The 23,180-nt window shown below is 60.8% G+C and overlaps 1 protein-coding gene across 1 annotated transcript; it reads left to right on the top strand.

Annotated features, from left to right (window-relative positions):
- The first annotated feature begins 555 nt into the window (after nucleotides 1-555).
- FOXO6 (forkhead box O6) lies at nucleotides 556-21,875 on the top strand. Its single transcript, XM_070593765.1, has 2 exons — nucleotides 556-1,619; nucleotides 19,716-21,875. Exons 1-2 carry the CDS (start codon nucleotides 1,206-1,208, stop codon nucleotides 20,976-20,978), a joined length of 1,677 nt encoding a protein of 558 aa, XP_070449866.1. The 5' UTR covers nucleotides 556-1,205; the 3' UTR covers nucleotides 20,979-21,875.
- The last annotated feature ends 1,305 nt before the right edge of the window (nucleotides 21,876-23,180 follow it).

Below are 23,180 nucleotides of genomic sequence, written 5' to 3'. Positions count from 1 at the left end.
GGGCTGAGGCCCAGCAATATCTTTAACAAGCTCTCCAGGCTGATTCTGCTACACGTCAAACTTTGAGAACCCAGGCTCTGAAACTATGTTCGCAGGCACCCTAAGAGCCCATGAAGAACCCATCTGCAAGCTAGAATTGTTGCAAAGCCTAGTCCCGAACCCGGGTATTCTTGACCCTTTCCCTTTCCCCAGCCCAGTCCAGGGCACAAAGGAGAGCTTGATCATCCTCCCCATCAGGTTGCCAAGACGGAAACGCCAAGGGTCTAGAAACGGGGCGGGGCACTCCGCCTGCGAGTAGAAGGCGGGGCCAAGTGCCCCGAGCCCCGCCCCATCCCCGTTGCCCCGGGAAACCCCGGGTTGTAACAATAACCCGCTGACGCGCTGCTGGGAGGGATCCTGCCGAGTCCGTGGGCGGGATAGCCCTGCTGCGGACCAACGGGAGCGCTCGGGCCCCGCCCCCGCGCCCCCCACCCCCAGAGCCGAGCAGGGGGCGGCGTCGCGCCCGCCGCTCCTCCCCTGCCCCGTAGGCGGCGCTATTGCGCACAGGGGCTGCGGCGGGGTCGCCCCGAGCCGGGAGCCCCGCGCCTCCACCCCGAGCCGCGGGCGGGGCACCCGGGCAGGCCGAGGATTCCGCGGCTGCGGGCGGGCACGCCCCGCCCCCTCCCGCTCCGGGCCCGCCCCCTCCCCGTCCCCCGCCCGTCCGGAGGTGCAGCCGGCGCTGAGCGCGGCAGGCGCGGGAGCGGGCGCTGGAGCCGGAGCGGCGGCGGCGGCGGCATTCACGGGGCGGTGGCGGCGGCGGGCGGGCTCCGGCACGGGCTCGGGCTCCGGCATGGTGCAGTCCGGCCTCGTCCTGGGAGAGCGGGGCCCGCGCGCGGGGCCGGCGCCGGGGGAGCGGCGGCAGCGACGGTGGCGGCGGTGGCTGCAGGCGCAGGCAGGCGGCAGGTGCTAGAAGCCGGGCTGGGCGAGGTGTGTGCCCGCTGGGCTCCGGGGCCGCCGCCCCCTCGCTGCCCTGATCTTTCCCTCCCTTTGGGCTTCCCAGCGCGTCCAGCCCCCTGTCTCCGCGCCCCAGCCCATGGCGCCCCGCGGTTGAGCCGGCGCCGCCAGGGACCCCTCCCGCGGGCCTCCCCGGGGCGCGCAGATCCCGGAGCCGCCCGCCCACCCTCCGCGGAGCCTCCCTCCTCTCCTCGCCCGAGCCGGGCGGGACCATGGCTGCGAAGCTGCGAGCGCATCAGGTGGACGTGGACCCGGACTTCGCGCCGCAGAGCCGGCCGCGCTCGTGTACCTGGCCCCTGCCGCAGCCCGACTTGGCCGGCGACGAGGACGGAGCGCTGGGTTCAGGGTTGGCTGAGGGCGCCGAGGACTGTGGGCCGGAGCGCCGGGCGACGGCCCCGGCGATGGCCCCAGCGCCGCCGCTGGGCGCGGAGGTCGGACCGCTGCGGAAAGCGAAGAGCTCCCGGCGGAACGCGTGGGGGAACCTGTCCTACGCCGACCTCATCACCAAAGCCATCGAGAGCGCCCCGGACAAGCGGCTCACGCTCTCGCAGATCTACGACTGGATGGTCCGTTACGTGCCCTACTTCAAGGATAAAGGCGACAGCAACAGCTCGGCCGGCTGGAAGGTGGGGGCGTCTAGCTGTGGAGGGGGCTGGGGTCGCCGGCTGGGGCTTCCAGGGGCTGCTAGGTGCGTCCAGGCTCCGGATAGACGGGCGGTCGGGAGGGAGACCATGGGGCACCCCCAGGGGTCATGGAGTGTGTGCCTAGGGCGTTGGGTCGGCCAGCAGACAGGCGGGGGCGTGCTGGGAGCAGCTGTGTGCGTGCCCTGGATGCGGGGTGGGAGGTCTGGTGAGGTGACAAGGGACTGCCACTTTGAGGCACTCCCGAGGAGCACCCCACCCCGTCCTTGGGAGCATAGCTGAGGAACCTATTCCCAGGCCTCAGACACAGGGCCCCTCTTGTCCCCGGGACTCTGCTTTGTGCTACTCTTGTACCCTCTCCATCAAGGCACCCTCCTTAAACAGCTACAGTAATGACTTGGGGCTAGTGGTTTTTTCCCCCCAGATCTTTCCTACTGCCCTCCCTGGAGCTGGCCCTAGGGTGAGGGGTGCCACCCTGGGCCCACAGTTCTTCCTGTGGTGCCAGGAGTTCACCCTAGGGCACCAACCAGCCTTGGGGGGGAAGGGGTCAGGTGACCTGGGATCTGAGTTCTCCGTGGGGCAGCTGCTGCCCCCTTGCCTGGACCAGCATGGTGGGCTGGTGATGACCTCCGCTGGTGTAAGGGCAGCCTATTGAGGGCTGGGGATCTCTCCCTGCCCACCTCAGGCTGTCAGTCTTCCACTTCCTGGCTTTCTGAGCCCAGATGCATTTGGCAGTGGGGGGAGGGGCAGGGGCACCCCAGGGAGGCCTCCCTTCCAGGGAGTGGAAACGGGGGAGCCATCTTGGGAGGGGACAGGGGCTTGACTGGATTGTGGCCTCCAGACCCTCCTCTGGCCATCTTGTTGGGGAATGGGTATGGTCAATGCCTTTGGGAGAGAGGAGTTTGGGGTGGGGGGCTCTGTGCCTAGGGCCTGTGAGCTGTCAGGCTCCCTATGGGAGACGGGGTCTCTGCAAAGGAGTCATGCCTCCATGGAGGGAGGGGGCTGTGCCTGGTGGTGGCTGCAGACAGGGTCAGAGGAAGGAGGCGTGCCAGTGGAGGAGGGGAGGCTTGTGGACATGGGCAGCTCTACATGCCCAGAGGTTGCTTTTTAGGGGCCACGGGGTGCTCTGACCTGGGAGCCCAGGGTCTCAGGCTCCGTGCTGGCAGCTTCTCTGTCTCTCTGTGGCCTCTAGGGGCTGGAGGCACAGGCTGGAGGAGCAGACGTGAGTTTCCTTCCCCATCCTCTCTCTGGTCCTCTTGGGCTCAGCGCCCACCAGAACATTTATTCCTCCCAACTGGGTCCTGCTCTTGGGCCTTGCTCCCTCCTCCCTCCCTGCTCCCCATGCACTGTCCCACCTTTCACTTCTCCCTGTGGATATAATCCCTGTCCTCAAGGACACAGAGTTCAGATGCCTCTTCCAGGAAGCCTTCCATAACCCTTTTTAGCTAGCTCAGGACTCCCTCTTCTGTGGCCTTCTGCCTGCTTGCATAGGTCTCATTTCCCTTCCCCACCCTGCCTTTGGAAGACAGTGGCAGTGTTGGGGCAATCTCTGTGCCCACAGCACCCAGCGTAGAGCCTGGCACCGAGGAGCCACCCGTGCATGTCTGGTGAATGAGTGAAAAAATGGGTGGATGGTGCGGAGGATGCTGAGGCCAGGGAGGGTACTGTGGGCCAGGGTAAGCCAGGAGGGCTTCCTGCAGGAGGTGGAGCTCCAGCTGGGCTGATGGATTAGGGATGATGGGGGAAGATGGCAAGAGGGGACGTGAGGCTGGAAGCTGGGCGAGAACTGTAGTTCATTGAGGGTTTCAGGGCCAAGCCCTGTGCCAGACACCTTCAGGCATTGGTGCCAGGTGTCTCTTTTGATGCTGTCACCAGTCCCTGAGGAGGGTTTTACTGTCACCATTTACAGAACTGGGCACTGAGGCGCCGAGTGGAGGACTGAACTGCACAAGGTTACACAGTCAGTAGATGGGAAAGCTGGACTCCAGTCCAGGTGCCTGTCCCTCCCAGGCCCCGCAGAGCCTCCGGAATAGTATTCTGCTGGCACTGGCCATGGGAGGGGGACACTGGGGCAGGTCTGAATCCTGGAACGTGGTTGGAATTGTGCTTGGAGATAGTTTAGTCCCACGCGTTCATTTCTCAGACCGTGAGACTGAGGCCCCGGAAGGGGGTGGGCCTCTTCTCAGGTCGTCCGCGAGCCATGAGCGGCAGGTCCTGGATGATGGCCCAGGTCTCCCGCCTGCCCACTGGATGCGGTTTCCACTGTGCCACGCTGCTGGGGACACACTGGTCCTCTCTGTGCCTGGGCTCAGGAAGGAAGGAGCCCTGGAAGGCTCGTCCTGGGCTGGGGCATGGCAGAGGGAGCCTCAGGCTGGGGCTCCTGACCTGGGCCCTGGCAGAGACCACCCAGGCCCTGGAGGAGGGCTGTCCGGAGGGGCCTCTGGCCTTTCCCATCTCATCTTCTCCGTGGCTGTCCCCCTTCTACCCCACCTCATCCAGCTCCCCAGGGAGCCTCCTTCTCCTTATTCTGCCCCCCCTGCTACCTATTCCTCCATTCCCAGTCAGTCCCCCAAGCAGCCTGGTTGGGGGGCCATGCCCCACTCCCAGCCAACCTCTGGTTAGCAGGGGCTGTGTGACACCTCAGGTGCCAGGGCTGGGGCCCAGGCCCATTGTTCCTTCCTTCCTCCCATCCCCCACATAAGTGTTGCACTTGAACCCCAGGGGTGTACCACACCCTGTGTTAGGTGGAGTGGGGGGACCAAAGGGGAAGGCACTGGACCTGACTTCAGGACACACCAGAGCTCAGCCAGTTCCACACGCAGGCCCTGTGTTTTACAGGCAGGAAGGGCCGGGTTGGGGGCTGTACGAAAGGTGGGCTAGAACCCTGGGGAGCCAGGCAGGCCCTCACAGAAGGTGACACTTGATCTGAGCTGCCTTCATTGGGGGGTTAGAATTTGGGAGGGTCTTGCAGGGCATGTTGACTGCACGTGCAAAGGCAAGGAGGTGGAATTGTACGTGTTGGGTTTGGGAGACGGTGGGGCGTGCCAGGCTGGAGCCGACGGCTGGTAGGGATGGCAGGGAGGTGGCATGGGAAAGGCAGAGTGGGTCAGGTCAGGAGGGGCCGATGTGCCTCCTTTGCCCTGTGGTTCCACCTGTGGTGTGCTGCGGAGAGGAACTGGAGGAGGCAGGACCAGCAGCAGGCACAGGACACCCCACGGGCTGCAGCCTGAGGAGAGGCCAGGCTTGGTGCTAGGATCTCCACCGGAGAGGCTGGTAGTGTTCCCCTCAGGGCAGAGGGTCTCCAGGCCTGGGACAGGGCCTGGACAGGAGCTCCCCATCCCTTTGCAGTGTCCCAGAAGTGTGGGTATCCGCCATCCAGGTAGAGCCTCCCACTTCCTCTCAGAGGCGGCTGACCCCCCTTCCCTAGCGCTGGACTCCTCCCGGAAGCCTTCCAGGCTGCTCCGGGTCCTGGCGCTCCTTCCACTTAGCGCCCCTGGAGTTGTTCTGCCTGCTTTTGTGTTTCCTGGCTGCCAGCTCCCCTGGGAGCTCCCAGGCCAGGCCTGGGCACCTCCCATTCCTGTCCCCAGGCCTGGTGGGGGAGGAGTGCAGTGGATGGGGACTTCCCTTCTCCCTCAGGGCTGGAACAGCCTAGCTGCTGGGGGGTGGGATCGGGAGGGGTGGCGCTACCCCCATCTGGCCAGGCTGGCCAGTAGGTCCTAGGTGGGATGGAGCCTAGCAGGAGGGCCTGATCTGAGAGGCCAGGAGGAGGGTCCTGCTGCCGCCGGGCTGAGCGGGCTGAGCGGTGGTTGTGAGTGCGGAGGGCTCCCCCTCTCGTCCTCCCCCCAGCCTGCTCCAGGAGGGCTCCCTCCTCCTCCTTTGTCCTCCGGGGATCCCCAGCCCCAAGGGCTGGTGGGGGTGCGGGAGGAGGCGGTGTGAGCCCGGGTTGGGGGTGTCCTCACCCCCCGCACTGCACGAGCGGGGGGCTGGCAGCTGCCCGCCTCCTGGGCACGAGCCCGTGCCAGCCGCTCCTGGCACAGTTGCTGGCACGCCCGGCAGACTCCCACGGCCACCTGCTCACACCCACCCACGAGCGCTGGCGCGCTGCGGGCCCTTCCGGCTTCGCGGGCCTCCCAGCGCCCCTCCTCCGCTGCTGTGCTCTGGAGCCCCCACCCCAGGCCTCTGCGCACCCGGGCCCCCTCGCTCCCACCACCCACCGCCCTGCCCCCTCCCCGTGCAACTCGGGGAGCTCAGGAGGTGGGGCCTCGGGAGGCCCCTGGGGTAGCTGTGCTGCGGTGGCGGGCGAGGGGGGAGACCAGGAGGCAGGCAGACAGACAGACCGACAGACAGGGTGAGGGCCCCGCCTGCCACCTGGCGCCGCTCCAGCGGGACGATGGCGGGCAGCGCCGTGCCAGGCGGTAATTGCAGACAGACTAATTTAAAGAGATGAGACGGTTATTTTTAACTCGTGTTAAGGTAATGAACGGCGCGGGGGGTTTGCGGGTTCGAAAGTTCAGCACCCCCAGCCCCCACTTTCTGCGGGTTGGGGCCCCCTTCTGTGCGCACCCTGAGGACTCCAGCTGCAAGACTGACTGGCTTGGGGGACCGCTGCCAGACAGGAGGGAGGGCTGGGAAAGAGACGCCCACTAGCCCAGGGCACATCCCATCAAGTCCTGGCCACCGTCCTTCCAGGTGGGTATTAGCATCCCCGTTTCCCAGGTGGAGAAGTGACTTGCCCTGGGGTCACATCCCTAGAAAGTAGCAGGCCTGGGAGTTGAACCCCTTTATGACCCCCATACTCAAGCTTTTTCTAGACTATGGGGGCTGGAGGGGGCGTCTTGTGTTTGGGTTTGAAAGCCCACCTTCTCCTGTCTTTGAGTGGTAGCTGGTGGTGGCCACCACATGGGGTCCTGGGGCCTTGGAAGCCCCTCTGTCTGTGTCCTGTGAGGGGAGGGCGTGGTCATGGACTCCGTGTATGGATGTGAGCCCCTGGGATATGGGTGCACCAGCTATAGCAGTGGGAGCCCTCTTGGCACCTCACTGTCTCCCTTACCTCGTGGCTGACTCACCAGCACCCTTTCCCTGTTTGCAGCCTCTGGGCCTGCCTCCTAACTTGGGGGTGGTACCTGGGAAGCAGGTACACACTGGTGCCCACTCCTTCCACCTCCGAATCAGACTTTGGGTCTCTAGGGGAACCACGCTTCCTTCCTCAGCTCAATCCCTTCTCACACACTCCCAGTGACAGGGACTGCCCATTGTATTGCTAGATGGGTCTTAAAGTTGTGAAGACTTCCTTCCTTCTCCTGCTGTGGCCCGTCGCCCTGGAGCATGGCTCAGGGTGTCCTCGTTCAGCTCTTTGGGGTCAGTTGGAGTTATGGAGTTGGGAGTGGGTGAGGGGGTGGACTGAGCACCTGTAGGAACTTGAGCCAGGTGTGTGGATTCTGGGCCTCAGTATTCTCCTGGATGTCCAAAGGGCCTTCACTGGGTCTCTGGTCCTTTTGGCGCTGTGACTGACAGACGCTCTGGTTCTAGGAACCAGGAGGGGTTAGTTGGCACCGAGGGCACAAAATACCAATAGGACTTCTCACGGGAGGAAGTATGTGAGCGCAGGTGTGGATGGACTTGAACTTGGGACTCCTGCTCGGAGATGCCTCCCTGCCCCTGGCAGTACCCAGGTGGCAGATGTACTCTGGGCACAATGAAGGGAGCGCAGGTTGGCCCCCAGAGCTGGCAGATGGGGGGGTGCAGGGTGTTGGGTGGGCATTAACTGAGGCTCTGAGGTCTGGGTAGGGCGCTCAGGGGGACAGCTGGATCTGGAGTGCCCCCCTTCCTCCTGGCACCATGGTTACCATGGAAACCAACTCCTGTTTGGGAGGGTTTGGCTGTTTGCTGCCATTCCCCACCCCCCAACCCATATGTGGAGGTGGGAGGGGGGCCAGGTGGCATGTGGGGGAGGGGCCTCCCACACCCTCCCCCCAGGGCCTCCCTCTTTGCAGAGAAACATCTCTGGTCTCTAAGGGGGGGGTGCCTCTTGTGGGAAGGGGAACACAAATTAAGAGAGTTAACGTCTGGGTGTTAGGCAGTCAGTTGGGCATTTCACATAAATGCTCTCGTTTCATCCTCCCTGGGTCCTGCCAGCTGTGTGTTAATAGCCCCATTTTGCAGTTGAGGAAATGGAGGCCAAGAAAGATGAAGTCACTTGGCCAAGGCAGCATAGCTGGGATGAGGCTCAGCCTGGATTTAGACACAGACTTGTCTGTTTCTACCATGTTTCACCATCTCCCAGTGCCGGTGCCGTCTCAGCCCCACATGCCTGCCAGCCCTTCTGCTCCAAGGCTCGCTCATGCTCCAGAACCCTCTGGGGCTCCTCCGTTCCCCTGGGAGCCAACCAAGCCCAAACTACTCTATTTGGACCCCTGGGCCCTCTGCTGGCCTTGTCCAGACCTTGCCTTCCCTCCCGCTGTCCTTCCTGCCTCTGATCTCCCTCACATTGCCGCCTTTACACCTGCCACTGGAGTTCTCAACACACACCCACTGCCATTGTCACGTGCTCACAAGGTAGCTACCGACTCATGGACTGATCCCTTGGGACACTCCTCCGAAACTAGGCGGGGTGCTTGAGTGGTTTGAACAAAGACCCGCCTCCCAGGTGATTCTGGAACCCACTGCGTCCCCCTGAGAATTCCTGCCTTAAATCCTTAGTTGTTGGCAAACCTGGCTGATGATCAGAGTCACCCAGAAGCTTTGAGGTAATACAGGTTTCCAGTCCCCATCTCACACCATCTCTAGCAGGCTCTCAGTGGGGGGCCCATGGAACCTATATTTTAACAGATCTGTCTAGTGACAGGTCTGATTCTGAAGCAATGCCTTAGATGGTGGTTCCCGGGTTCCTGCTTCTCCCTCCTTTCTTCTGCCCTGGTGTGGACCAGCTTCTCCTCCAAGCAGGCTGTCCAGGGTGAGCCCACTCCTCTCCTCCTCACTTTTTCTGGGTCCTCCAGAGAACTGAACCCCATGCAGTCAGCCCGAAGGGCCTGACCCCCCATCTCCAACACGTTCGCTCATCCCTCATGTCTTAGCAGTCGCGCTGTATAGAACACGGATGGAGAGAATGCAGCGAGCAGCCAGGGCCGATGCACTGTGCCACTCAGAGCTTTGGCTGCAGGAGGCGGGGCCAGGGTTGGTGTGAATACTCAGGAGGTCTCTCTGGACCCAGAAAAGTGAGGAAACTGAGCAGCGCAGCGCCTGCTCTCTGAGAGCTCCCCATCTGGTGGAGGGGACGAGAGCATGTGTACCACACGGTGCTGTTCCTACAGGAGCCAGTCCAGTGGGCTCAGCATGACACTCAAGGCCTTGGCCACCTGGCCCCAGTGAGCTCTCCAGCCACATCACTCACCAGCTTCTGGCCCTTGCTGTAGCCACAGTGAACTCTTCCAGCTCAGGATTCAATTGCCTTGTGCCATTACATACATGCTTTCCTTTAATTCTCACAGCAACACTGTGAGGCTGGTCCTGTTACTGTCCCCGTTTTGCAGATGAGGAAACTAAGGCAGAGAATTAAAGTGGCTTTCATAGTATCCCACTGTAAGAGACAGAAAGGAAACTCCCCAGGGCCCACTCCTCCCTAGCCCATTGCTCTGGCTAGGACATTCCAAACTGGCCTCCCCCTCCACCCCTGTCCAGGCCCCTGTCATTGCCTCTCTGCTCTCCCTAGGAGTTTGGCCCTGGGGCTTCCAGCCTGGAGGATGGCTCTGGGGTCGCTGGCTCCTTTTCTCAGACAGAGAGCTCCCTGAGGACAGGGCCTGACCAGCCTGATGTTGTCCATACCCCACCCTCCCCATCTGCAGGCACCAAGGTTGATGGCAGCTTCCTCCCTCTGCTCCTACAGCCACCCGGCACCGACTGTGCAGTGCTGCTCAGGGGCGCTGGACTGGCTGCCTGACTTTGAGGTGTCCACGGGTGAAGCTGGGGAGAGAAGATGAGGACTCCTGATTTTGATTCAGGATAAAGACTGCCCGGGGTCATGATGGAGGGCCAGATAATGAGCCATAGGTGTTTGGAGGTGGGGGAGGGGAACCAGGTAAAGGAGGTGCAACCCCCAGGCCTCTTTAGGAGCCGGGCAGGGTCTGGCTGTGTTGGCCAGAGCCCAGTAGGACTTGAGGCTGGAGAAGCAAGCCAAGGCCTGATGGTTAGTGGCCTTGAATGCCAAGCTGGGCAGCTGGCACTCCAAGCTGTGGGGGATGGGGAATGACCCTGGCAGAATAATCACTTGTGGGTGGTGTGGCAGGTGGATGAGGGGAGAGACGGGCTCCAGCACCCAGTGTGGGCCTGGGACTGGGGTCTGGGGAGAAGATGAGCCTGAGGGGGATGGAGCCCAAAGAGTCCAAGATGCCAGGCCTGACGTGCCATTCAGTACCCTTCAGTGCCTCGAGGATCTCGGAGGTGAGGCGCAGAGGTGTGCTTATGGGTCTTGGAGGCCGGAGGGAGGAGCTGACCGGAGCTCCGTCACTCACCCTCTATGTGGCCTTGGGCAACTGAGCCTCAGTTTCCTCCTCCACAAAATGGGATAATAATAGGACTTATGCCCAAGTTGTATTGTGAGAAATACAGGAGGGATACATGTAAAGTCCCCAAGAAATCGGCAAATATCACGACTGTTATCCATTGCTCTGTGACGGAAAGGACCCCCCTCCCACTGCTGTGTCGAGTGGGGGGCCCTGGGCCCTGATCCCTGAGGGACACTGACTTGTGCATGTTGGGGGAGTGGTGTCCTTCCTCTAATGCCTTCTTTTCTGTCCCAAAGGTGTCAGATATTCAGGATGTCCAAGCTTCGTCCTGCCCTTAGGTTGACCCACTACTTTCTAGCCTCCAGAGCCTTCCCCATGGCCTTGGGAGGGAAGCGTGCAGGTTTGAGGCTCTGTATTTTTACAGATAAAGGCAATGATTTGCTCAAGGTCACCCTTGAACCCAGGGCTCTTGTCCCGGGATGCCTGCTCCTCTTTGCCCACTTCAAGGCTGTGTGACCTTGGGCACAGCCCTTCCCTCTCTGGCTGAGTCCAATCTCGAGATCTGAATTCCCCTCCCCCAACACTCTGGGAAGCTGTGATGCCTCCTCCACCCCTCATGTCCCCTCCCCCTGTCCTCAGCTGGCCTTGCCTCCTCTGTAACCTGAGCTCTGGCTGTGGGGGAAGGGGCTTGCCCTCCGCCAGAGGCACCTGCCAGCTGAGCAGATGTGAGGGGATGGAGCCCTAACCGCCCCCCCAAGGGGATCTCCGACTCTTGGCCCAGCAGGCCTGGGCTGGGGCAGGCAGTGGTCAGCACACCTAGCCCGGGCCTCTGGCCTCTGCACCCAGAACTTACCCTGAGCACTTGTTCATTTTCAGCGGACATTCATGCTCCAACATGTCCTGCAAGGACCTCTCAGTATCCAGAAGACAGATGGCAGATGACGGCTGCTGCCCCGGTCTGGGTGGGCTGCCCTGGGCTTCTGGAGCCCCTTGGCGTGGGGACAGAGGGCCAAGGGCGGCCCCTGGGGGCGAGGCCGGTGTCTGTGCGGGTGGCCGTGCCCCTGGGAGAGCAGATGGTTCTCTTGGCACCATGCCCATTCCTCCTCTTTTCCCCTTAGGAGCCAGCCTGCAGGGCTGGGGCACAGCTGCTGGGCCCTCCCCAGAGCCAGGCCCAGGGCAGGGCTGGGTGAGGTCACCGCAGCTGCTCCCAGGGCCTGGGGCAGGGGTGTGGGGAGGTGCTGCATGCAGAGGGAGGGAGGGATGGAGGGGGCTCAGACTGAATGGACACAGGGAGAAGCCTGAATGGCTTTGCATTCCGGGATCCCCTTTAATCCTGGATGAAGGAGGAAAGAGTGTGGAGGGGTTGCTAAGCCAGTGTGGACAGCCCCCACCCCCACCCCAGGCCCACTCTGGAGCTTCTGCCTGGCATGGGCCCCTCCCTAGAGGCATCTCAGGGTGGGAGGAAAAGTGAGGGAGGGCCCTGGGTGTGAATTCCTGCACTGCTGCTTACAACACCCATGTGACCTCGGGCAGGTCAGTTTGTCTCTTGGAGCCTCCGTTGCTCATCTCTAAAACAAGGATGATGAACCAGCTCAGAGGGTTGTCACAAAGACTCAATAGGATTTTAATCGCTGAGTGCCAGCACGGTGCATTGCACCTGGTGAATGTTCAGTAAATGGTCGTTTCTTTCCTTTGCTAAATTCTCCTGAGGAGCCAGGAAGTGCTGAGGAAAGGAAGGGAGGTGGCAGAGGCCACAGGAACGGGAGGGAGGGGAAACCAGGAGGGAGGAGGCGAGGCCTGGGGCTCTGGCCTGAGGTTTTGCTGGACAGAAACTGCGCAGAACTGCCAGGCCTGAGTGGTTCGTGGCTGCTGAGAGCTCCATCCTATGTGTGGACTTACTGTGAGCCAGACATTGCCCCAGAAAGTTCAAGTGGGGAGGCCGACTCATACACAATTATACTCCAGTTTGCAGTTAGATTTCTGCAGGAGCACTGAGGTGGGAGCAGCTATTCTTGGAGCTTGTGGAGGCGACTAGGAAGATGCCACAGAGCAGGTCTTGATGGAGCTGCAGGAACTGGTCAAGCAGAGAGAGGGAAGGGCAAAGGGACCAGAATGTGCAAAGGCATGGAGGTGTGAGGCATCCAGGGTGTCTGGAGCCCCCGATGGGCTTAAGGGAATGGAGGTGATGAGGCTGGAGAGCATCAGAGAGCTCTTGAGTAGCAGTCTGGAGTTGGACCCAAGCCCGGGGGGATGAGGAGCCATGGGCTTTTGAGGGGCGGAGCTTGAGCTTCTGCTGCTGGTGTGTGGGCTCTGCTGTCTCTGGGGTGGCCGTGGGGGATGCCAGGGCCTGTCCTTTGACCTCATGCCTTGCTTTGGACATTTGATTCCTCCTGGCCCCTGGCTGCCCACTTCTGTTCCACCGCTGACCCCAAGCCCACTCACCTGTTGACACCTGTGGCCCTGATGCCCCCACCTGCGCTTCTACCCCTCCTCCACTACAGACCCTACTGCCAAGGATTTGCACGTGGCCTCAGGCCCCAGAGGTCATCCAGGTCACCCCTTCTGCCAGGAAGCCTGCCTGGACTGAGCGCCAGCCACAGCTTCATCTCAGGCAGCAGAGCAAGTGACCCCCAGAGAGTCTGTGGCTCTGTCTGAGACACATGTGTGTTCCTGGGTCAGACTGGGGCCGCACAGTGGGGTGGGGGGCAAGGCTTGGGACAGGAGCTACTCCTGGGGCTCTGAGACAGGGAGGGGATGAGGTTCTTGCCATGTGGGATCTCATCCGTGGATGTTGGGATTGCTACCCTCTTTTACAGGGGAGGCCCAAGGTCACATGGGTGAAGTTGGGATTCCAACCCTTGCCCTTGACCTTTCTTCCTGCAGGAAGGGTGGGAAGGAAGGAGGCAGAGAGGAAATGGGAGTCACGGTGGGGATGGAGCGCTCACTCAGCCCCACAGGTGGTGTCTGCTCAGGGAAGCATTAAAGGGAGGAGCTGGGTCATCACCCCCTCTGGTAGGCAGGGTCGGCTTCCTGAGGGGAGGGGCTGGGCTGAAGCTTGGACAGTGATGGTACCTGGAGAGGTGTCCATACCTGGCTTCGGGCTTGGATGGATGGACACAAGACCCAGGACTGAACTGGGTGGGTCCTGGAACCCCCAGGTGCCAGGGAGGCCAGGTGGTAGCACAGGGCTCATGGTGGGTGGGGGGCACCAGACTTGGGTCTCCTGTTTCTGATGAAAGCGAAGAACCTTGGGCTTGAGAACCAAGGCAGGGATGGCCCCTGAGGTGGGCAGCAGGGCAGTGTCCCCCGTCACACTGGGGGTGAGGATGGGAAGAGCCCTGCCTTTGGAATCCAACAGCCCTGAGACCCAGACCTGGCTCCATCACTTCCCAGCTTCGTGGCCTCGGGAGTCATTTAATCTGCCTGAGGCTCAGTTCCGTCCTTGGTAAAATAGCACTACCTCCTTGCTATTTCGGTGGTTATCAGGATCAGAGGAAGAACTGCATCAAAGACCCTAGCCTGGGTCTGGCATGTCGTAGGCGGTGCCCTTCTCCTGCCTCGGGATTGGAAGCACGTGGCAGTGGTGTGCTGGAGCTGCCTTCCGCGGGCTCACGAGAGCCGATCGGGCACACTTCTTCCCGTTCTGCACTCAGTAACGTCATGCTGGCAGCTTAAAATTGGCTATGATGGGAGTATCCATGCCACAGAAATCAGCCAAAGCTACAAATCAAATCCTGGAAAGCTGGAGGAAATCCATCCTGTGGGCCCTCTTTAGCCCTAGAGGGGACAAAACAGGAGACAGGGCAATGGTGGAGCGCTGGCTGGGCCAGGCAACCTAGGACTCAGTCCATGGGCCTTTTTGGGCCTGGGCGGGACTGGACATAGTGACAGCACCAGGCAGCTCTCTGTAGGCAGGGGACAGCAAATGGTGGAACCCCTTTTCTCTCCATCCTCCCCCCTCCCCACTCAGAAATCTGGTGGGCTCTGGCTGGAAAAGTAAGATTGGATGAGGCTGAGCTATCAGAGAATGAAGCTGTGCTGGGAGGAGAAATGAGGTTGTAGTGGAAGATAAACGAGGTTGTACTGTCAGGGAATGAGGTGGTACTTGGAGGCAAGGTGAGGCTGCATTATTAGATAAATGAGGTTGTACTGTCAGGGGATGAAGTGTACTTGTAGGAGAGATGACGTCCTGCTGGATCAGTCGGGTCACACTGTCAGAGAACACAGCCACACCACAGGAGGAAGGAGAGCCTTCCATTCGGAGGATAAATGAGGGTGTCCTGCTGGATAAATGAGGGGGCCCGTCAGGTGAATGGAGTGCTGTTAGCAAATGAGGTTGTACTTGCTGGATAAATGGGACTGGTGTGCTGGATAAATGGGGTTGTGCTGTCAGAGGAATGCATTACTGCTCGTGGGCGAAGGGTGTCCTGGGAATAGATGAGGTTGTCCTGCTGGATAGATGAGCTCCTGCCACCAAATGGATCAGACCCTGTCCATGAGGGAGGCACCGTCAGCAAGGACAAGGTTCTTCTGTTCCCAGTGGGACTCCTGGAGTGTCTTCTGGCGCAGGTGGTACAGGCTGTAAGAAACCTTGGCCCCAGCAAGCCCTGGGCTACTCAAGTCTATCTGGGCATCAGGGTCGGGGCTGCACTGTGCACCTTGTGGGGCCTTCTTCACCTCTCGTGGGAGCCCTTACTCCTCTCTGTGGTTCCCTCTGTGGGTCACACTGTTCCTGATTTCCTCCACCCCGTGCTTGTCTTTCCTTGTATGTTCCCTTCTCTCAGCCCAGTCTGGAGGAGCTTGTATCATGTGCCAGCTACTCTGCCTAGTCTCCTGAATTCTCCCTGTGACACAGTATTCCCCCTTTAGTCTCTCTCATTCATTCATCTGACATTTATTAAATGCCTAGTATGTATCAAACACAGAGGGTACAGTAAAAACCGGACAAAAATCACTCATGAAATAGGGAAACCAGACAATAAATAATATAGAATATAAATTGTATATTTATATATAGCACTTATTAGTTTATATATATAAATTAAATATTCATTTAGAAAGCAATAATTGCTTTAGAAAAATTTAGAGCAAGGTAAGGGGGCCAAGAAATGGCAGGGAAGAGGAGCACTTGTTACAAGAGTGGTCAGGGTGGGCCTTGCTGCAAAAGGTGACATCTGAAGAAAGACCTGAAGGAGACGAGAGATGGATGTATCTGGTTCTGGGAGCACGGCGTTTCTCTGAGACAGGGGCCCCAAGGCGGGACGCTGCCTGGCAGGGTTGAGGAGCAGGAGGGAGGGATCCAGCAGGACCGCGTTAGGGGAGGAGTCTGAGAGGTCGTGGAGGGGCTGTGGGCTGTGTCAAGGCCTCCCGTCTTTACTCAGAGTGAGATGGGGGCATCAGAGGCTTGTGGGCAGCACTGGACGGGATGGGGGTTATCGGAAGGACCCCTCTGGCTGGCGTCTGCGTGGAGGAGGGCTGCAGGGGAGCAGGGTGGCTATGTGAGGAAATGGAGGTTCAAAGCATCGTGCCCCAGGGTCGCACTGCTTGTGGGTATTGGAGCCCAAACTGGAATCCAGATCCAACCCCAGAGCCCATGCGCTTTGCCCTGTGCCAGCCTCCCCTCCCTGGTGGGTGAGGCCCCAGAGGCTGGCCTCCCTGGCCCAGGTTCTGAAAGAGAGGGAGATGGGCATGGAATGTATCCCACTCTCCCTTCCCTCTGCCCCCTGATGGTCTCCTGAGGCCCTGAATTAGGGAGGTCTGTCTCCCCTGGGAACCTGCCCCGGGCCTGCATGGAGGTATGGGAGATGTGAGGCCCCAGAAGCCTGGCCCAGCTCTGGGCACCAGGGGAGCCCAGGCATGCCGGGGCCGTGGCTGTGGTGGCAGGTTGCTAGGTGACTCCGAGAGGGAGCCCTGGTTACTGCTGCCCTGGCAGAGGCGGCTCCCTCCTCGGCCTCCCTCACCACCTCTGTGGCCTCTGGCCTCCCAGGAGGCCTCGTGGGTGAGTTGTGATCGGCGCTTGCCACTGGATCTTGGCCAGGAGCTCTGATTGGTACCAGGTGGCTGGGCCCTGAGGAGCCAGACGGGGCTGCAGGGCCTGGGCTTCCCTCCTGGGGCACAGCCGTGGTGCACACCTGGTGCAGAGCCTGGCCTCGGCAGTCAGGGCCTAGGTCCTTGCACAGCTCTGGGCCACCTCCCCGGGTGACCCTGGGCAAGGTATGGCCCCCCCAGGCCTCAACTGCGCCATCCATCTGGCCAGCAGAATCCCTCCCCAGGGGCCTGGTTTTCTGTGAGAATGCAAGGGAGGGGGCTGAGCAGGCAGGGCCCCAGGTGCCCCGGGTGCCCCCACCCCCACTCCCGGAGGGCCTCAGTGTGCAACACTCAGGTTTTGTGTTAGATTCCATTTACTCAAAGAGTTCCAGTACTTTAAAAAAAAGTTTGAAAACTTCTGGACTAGATGATTCTAAGAACTTTCAGTATCAAATCGAAAAGGTCCCCAGAGTACAGTTGGCCCATCTCATCAGTTTCCCAGTAGGGAAACTGAGGCTGGAGAGAAGGAGGGACTTGCTCCAGGTCAGCCTTGGTGGCGTGGGTAAAGCCTCAGGCTGGGGCTCGGGAGGCTTGGGCCGGAATCCCTGCTCTACCACCAGGTCCTGGTGACCTTGGGCAAGACCTTTCTTCTTTCCAGGTTGGACCAGCCGTGGTTTCAGCTGGGGCTCAAGCTCCCAGGGGTACCTGGCTGGACAGGGAACAGAGCAGGGAAGGACGCAAACCTTCAGAGGCTTGGAACATGTGCTCTTGGTAAACAGAATCTAAAACATTATTTTTACATTCAGAAAATCTGGACGTATTAGGAATTACAATGCAAAATCCCCTTGAACTCTAAAAACAAAGCACAAGTCTTATAGGAAATTTTGACCTTGCAACGTGCCCCCAGTCTTCCTATGCTACCAGCTTCTAGAGAGAGTTTACATGGAAAGTTTGAGAAGCACTGGAGTACTGGCTTCCTAAGATTCTTTGGAAATTCTCTGACTCCTTTCTCTCTCCCCTGGTGGAATGCGATGTCCTTTAGACTCATGGGTGAGATTAACTGAAATCAATACCTGGCTCTGCCACTTAAAACTGTGTGACCTTGGCAACTTACTTAACCTCTCTGAGCCTCACTCTCCTCATCCTGAGATAGGGATCCCAATCCCTGACTTGTATGGAGTTTGACAGAACGACTACGTGAGATAAAGTACTTATAACGCTTATAGGTCTGAACAGGCAGGTTCTGAGCAGATGCTGGTACCTGGCAATGTCCTTCCTTCCTTCTCCCCCGACCCCCAGCACTCAGAACCAGGCTGGCACATAGTGACATTGATAAACAGGTGTTGCCGTACTGACCTCCAGCTGCAGAAGCTGGGAGGTGGAGCTTTTGGTGAGCCAGAGAGTTCCACAGGGGAAGAGAACCAAGGCCTCCAGGCCCCTGAACACAGGTGTGGGGGAGGGGCTGGGGCGCCAGGTGCAGGGGCAGGAGTGGGAAGGGGGTATCTACTTGAGAGAGCACCACTCTCTAGGGGTCCAGCTCCCCTCCTCTCAGGGCCCCAGGAGAAGCCAGGCAGCGCAACTCTGGGAGGGGCGTTGGAGCCCCAGCTGTTACCTCCAAAGACCAGAAAGTGCTCGAGATAGGGAGCCTGGGGCCCTGAAGAGTCAGGGCGGTACCTGGAGCTGGAGGCGAGGGGTGGGAGCGAACCCTGGGCAGCAGGAAGGACTCCTCCTCCTGGAGACTGGTGGGAGGGAGGCCGGGGCGGGAGAGCCCTCACGGATCAGTGCTTACTGGGCTCAGTGGATTAATGAGTTAAGAGCAGGTCCGTGAGCTGGGCAGATCTGGATGGAGTGGTACCTGGCATTGCAGCCTGTGGGACCATGGGCAAGTCACATCACGCCCCTGGGCCTCTGCTCCCTGGTCCATGAGACGTGGTAATGCTGGCTTTCCAGGGTTGTTAGTGCCCAGCACAGTCATGCTCAGGATGGTATTAAGGAGGTAGAGACAGAGCAGGTCTGTTGTGTGACCTAAGAGGCGAGGTCCTCTGGCCAGAGTGAGGGATTGAACCAACGTTGATGAGCACCTGGTGGGTTCACCAAGCGCTCACCCACACACATTATCTCAGGCAGTGACCTAACAGCCTTCTAAGTGCTTACTCAATGTGGCCCATTTTTTTCAGACGACTTCACTAAGGCTCACAGCGGTTGAGCCAACAGCCCATGGTCACATAGCTAGGTGGCTGAACAGAGCCAGGCATCCTGCCCGGCCCTTCTGACACCCAAGCCCATGCTGTTTGCACAGCAGTTGCTGAGCCAGGAGGTCAAGGACACCAGGTGGGAGGCCCAGCAGAAGTTCTGTTCCTCCAGGTTCCTGAGGGGAGCCAGGCCAGTGGAGCTGTGGGCTCCCCTGTCTTCTTGGCAAAAGCAGGCAGCGACAGGGGCATCGCTAGAGACTGGCACAGCAGACATTCAGAAGGGGATATGCAGGGGTGGCAAAGGGGAAGCCCAGGGAGGTACGGAGGGACAGCAGAAAGGGCCACGTAGCGTTGGGCAAGCCACGTCACCTCCTGAGGCTTGGTCTTCTCGTCTGTAAAGGGGGATTGTGCCACCTGCTTTGTGGGGATCTTGTGAAGGTTCCACCGAAGGGGCTGTGAGGGCAGAACTCCTCTGCTCCAGGTGGGTCAGGAGGGGAGGGTGGGCTGTGGCCGAAAGGGCAGGCTGGAGAGCTGGGCTGGCCTGACGGTGGGCACCAAGCAGAGGTGGGGTCTGAGGTCTCCATGGCCAGAGGATGTGCTTTGAGGGGCTTGCTGGGATCCAAGGCCTCTGTGGAGTTCCCGGGAGCTCAGAGGCGTTGGGGGAAATCTCTGAAAAGTCTCGGGCCTATACCCACCTTGGGGACCCCAGCCTATTCCGCCTTCCCTGGCCAGGCCTCGCCAGCAAAGGGTTAACAGCCTTCTCTACCTGCAGTTGCATTTTAAAGACACGAAATTAAAGCAGGTAATTTATTCTCCCCACACACGAAAGAGCAATTAGTTCTAAACAGGGCTTAATCAGTCACCGCGAGATTGATTTCTGGAGCCCTGGGTTTTCGGGCTCCTGGCGCCATGCCAGGCTGGGGAGGGAGGGGGGCAGACAAATGAGCCGCGGCGGCAGGAGCCCTTACATAATCTGCTGGGGGCCTGGCAGGCTGGCTAGCTATGGGCGGGGCGGGGCGGGGCAGGGCGGGGCGGGGCTGGGGAGACGGGTCCTGCTCCCCTGCTGCAGGCCCCTTAAGAGTCGCCCTCAGGTTCGGCGATGCTTCCGGAAAGGCCAGGCCCAAAGCTCGGGCCCCACCCTCTGGGCATTGCCTGTGGGGGGCGGGGCAGAGGATGGGTCTTCCGGGTTTGTCCCACTTGGTACTAACACCTGTTCCCCCAACCTCTTTATCCCCTTCCCCTTTCTGGCTCTTTCCTTTCTCTTATCCTCTCGCCTCTTTCCCTATTCTTTCCCGTCCCCCCTTTCCTCATGGCCTCCTCACTTCCCACTCCCCCACCCACGTCCTTGTCTCCGGCCACAGAACTCCATCCGGCACAACCTGTCGCTGCACACCCGTTTCATCCGCGTGCAGAACGAAGGCACTGGCAAGAGCTCGTGGTGGATGCTGAACCCCGAGGGCGGCAAGACGGGCAAGACCCCGCGGCGCAGGGCCGTGTCCATGGACAACGGGGCCAAGTTCCTGCGCATCAAGGGCAAGGCGAGCAAGAAGAAACAGCTGCAGGCACCTGAGCGGAGCCCCGACCATAGCCCCCCGGGCGCAGCAGCCCCGGGGCCCTTGCCTGCCAAGTGGGCCACCAGCCCGGCCTCGCACGCCAGCGACGACTACGAGGCGTGGGCCGACTTCCGCGGCGGCGGGAGACCCCTGCTCGGGGAGGCGGCTGAATTGGAGGACGACGAGGCCCTGGAGGCCCTGGCGCCGTCCTCGCCGCTCATGTACCCGAGCCCGGCGAGCGCGCTGTCACCCGCGCTGGGTGCGCGTTGCCCCGGGGAGCTGCCCCGCCTGGCCGAGCTGGGGGGCCCGCTGGGGTTGCACGGCGGCGGCGGCGCGGGGCTGCCCGAGGGCCTGCTGGACGGCGCGCAGGACGCGTACGGGCCACGGGCCCGCGCCGGGACGCCCGCCTACTTCGGGGGCTGCAAGGGCGGCGCCTACGGCGGGGGCGGGGGCTTCGGGCCGCCGGCGCTGGGCGCGCTGCGCCGCCTGCCCATGCAGACCATCCAGGAGAACAAGCAGGCCAGCTTCGCGCCGGCCGCCGCGCCCTTCCGGCCCGGGGCGCTGCCCGCGCTGCTGCCGCCGCCGCCGCCGCCCGCGCCCAGGCCCGGCCCGGTGCTGGGCGCGCCCGGGGAGCTGGCGCTGGCGGGCGCGGCAGCCGCCTACCCCGGCAAGGGGGCGGCCCCGTACGCGCCGCCGGTGCCCTCGCGCAGTGCCTTAGCCCACCCCATCAGCCTTATGACGCTGCCCGGCGAGGCGGGCGCCCCGGGCCTGGCGCCGCCGGGCCACGCGGCCGCCTTCGGGGCCCCGCCCGGCGGCCTCCTGCTGGACGCGCTGCCCGGGCCGTATGCGGCCGCTGCCGCCGGGCCGCTGGGTGCCGCGCCCGACCGCTTCCCGGCAGACCTGGACCTCGACATGTTCAGCGGGAGCCTCGAGTGCGACGTCGAGTCCATCATCCTCAACGACTTCATGGACAGCGACGAAATGGACTTCAACTTCGACTCGGCCCTGCCTCCGCCGCCGCCCGGCCTGGCCGGGGCCCCGCCCCCCAATCAGAGCTGGGTACCGGGCTGAGGGCCGCCTCCCGCGCCCTGGGTGCCGGCCCCGCCCCCGAGGGGCCTGTGTCTTCCCATCCTGATCCCCGGATCCCCACCCCCGACTCCAGCTCCACGGGAGGATCCAGGAGGCAGCCCCAGCCCAGCTAGAGACATCCCTCCGAAGCTGACCACCGAGGGAAGTGGTGGGGAGGGGCTTGGGCACCCCGCCACTCCTGCCCAAACTCCTGAGACCCACTCCTCCTCCTCCCTGGGCAGGAAGCCTGGGAGTGGAGGCTGAATTCCGGGCTGGGTGGAATGCGGAGGAGCAAGCGGCCGCGCCGGTCTGGGAAGCCAACCTGGAGATGGGGCGGGGGTCTCCGAATCTTCAGTTTCATTTGCGGGGCCCTCACCATGACGAATTGCCCACCCCAAACTGCGCTCTAGTTCCCAAGTGACACTTTCCCACTGGTCTTAGCCTCACCCACCCCAAGCCAGCAATCCCCTCCCGAAAACACACTCACACCTACCTACTGGCTGTTCCCCTTGAGCTGTCCGCCTTCAGCCCTACACCATCCTTCCACCCCCACCCCCACAGTTCAGCGCCTCTCGCCCATCCTTGCCGGCCCTAGCTTCTCCCCTTCTCTGTCGGAGTCAATTCCGTTTTCCAACCTCCCCATCACCCCCCAGTGCTGGTCTCAGCCTCTCCAGAGAGCCAGCAACCGACAACCCTTTCTCCGTGCCAGTCCTGGCTCCTCTCTCCCGTATTTATAAGCGTCCTGTCGGGGCGGGCTGTGGGCGCGGCGTCCCCGGCGCATATCGTAGGCAGTGTACCGTGGCCGTGCCGTCAGCGTGTGCGTGTGCGTGTGTGCCGTGTCGAGGCCGTGTAGAGTGCATTGTACAGCATATTTTCATGAATAAAATTGTTTTAAATATTTCCCGCGCCTTTGGCTAGGAGGGGGCGTGGCGGCGGCGGCGGAGCATTGGTAGAGATCGTGGGGGTGGGGGTGTCCCAGTGCCTGAGCCCCTGTTGGGGCTTTGTGTCTGAGGATGTGTCAGCATTCACTCATGTCTGTCTGCTCAACACATTGGTGAAGCGCCTACTGAGTTCCGGACTCTGGACGGGTGCCTGTGTGGAGCTCTGCACCTGTTTCCGTGAACGTGTGCCTGCAGGAAGTTCCTGGTTTGGGGAGATTCTGTCCTGAGGAAGCCTCAGAGATTGGAAGAGAAGGCAGACATATTTACTGAGAAGCTATTAGTGTCAGGTTCTGTATTAAGTGCCATTTTTGTTCCTGATATACAGATGATCAGAGAGGGAAAATGGCTTGGGAAGGCAGGGTGGGAGTGGAAAGGAGGCCTTGAAGGCGCCAGAATTCTATTTGGATCCATTCCTGGTGGTTTACCAGCTGTGTGACCATGGGCATGTTTTCAACCTCTGTAGCCTTGCTTTCCTAGAATAGATCACAGGATAGTAGTACCCATCGCACGGATTTCTCCTGAGCAGTAACCGGGAAAAGGTATGTAATGTGCTCAGCAGAGGTCCTGCCCTCGTTCATTCACTCATCCACGGGAGATTTAGTGAGCACCTGTTATGTGCCAGGTCTTGTACCAAGCACTGGGGCTGCCACAGAGAACATCACAGGCACAACTCTGCCCTCAAGGAACTTAGAGGCTTGAGGGGGACACAGATGAGTAAACAGGTGATTATAGGTAAGAGCTGGAATGAATGGAGGAGCCAGGGGGCTGTTGTGGAAATGAAGGACACGCTGCACCCATCCCAGGCTTGAGGAGTCAGGGAAAGTGCCTGGAGGGGTTGCTGCCTCAGCTGAGCCTTGAAGGGTGAGTTGGCCTTGGGAGGGGGAGGGATTCAGACAGGGGAACTGCAAGTTCAGAGGCCCAGAGTCAAGGGGGCGTGTGGGTTCCAGAACTAAAGGCAGTTTAGTGTGGCCAAAACTCAGAGACAGAAAGGTTACTGATGACATGAAGGCAAATGGGCTGGAGGGGGCAACAGCGAGAGAGGGCCCGTGGCCAGGCCAGAGGTGCTGGTGGTGACTCAAACCATGAGGGAGTGGGGAGGGCAGTGGGGTTGGAGGGGAAAGGATGAGGTCACATATAGTTTGGATGTGGGGTCACTGGGACTTGGTTTTGGATCGGACATGGGGGATGAGGGAGAAGGAAGAGTCAGTGATGCCTGGTTTCCAGTTGGGCACCTGGGAACACAGGACCATTCCCTGAGATGGGG

The sequence above is a fragment of the Equus przewalskii genome, chromosome 2 (genome assembly GCF_037783145.1).
Source record: "Equus przewalskii isolate Varuska chromosome 2, EquPr2, whole genome shotgun sequence".
Taxonomy (NCBI): domain Eukaryota; kingdom Metazoa; phylum Chordata; class Mammalia; order Perissodactyla; family Equidae; genus Equus; species Equus przewalskii.
The sequence above is the reverse complement of the archived record's forward strand: the minus strand, read 5'-3'. Positions and strand labels throughout refer to the sequence as shown.

Excerpts from the sequence above, each read along its gene's own strand:
- FOXO6 (XM_070593765.1), top strand. The coding sequence starts at position 1,206 with ATGGCTGCGAAGCTGCGAGCGCATCAGGTGGACGTGGACCCGGACTTC. Across the intron at positions 1,620-19,715 it reads ACAGCTCGGCCGGCTGGAAG|AACTCCATCCGGCACAACCT; the intron begins GTGGGGGCGTCT and ends CTCCGGCCACAG.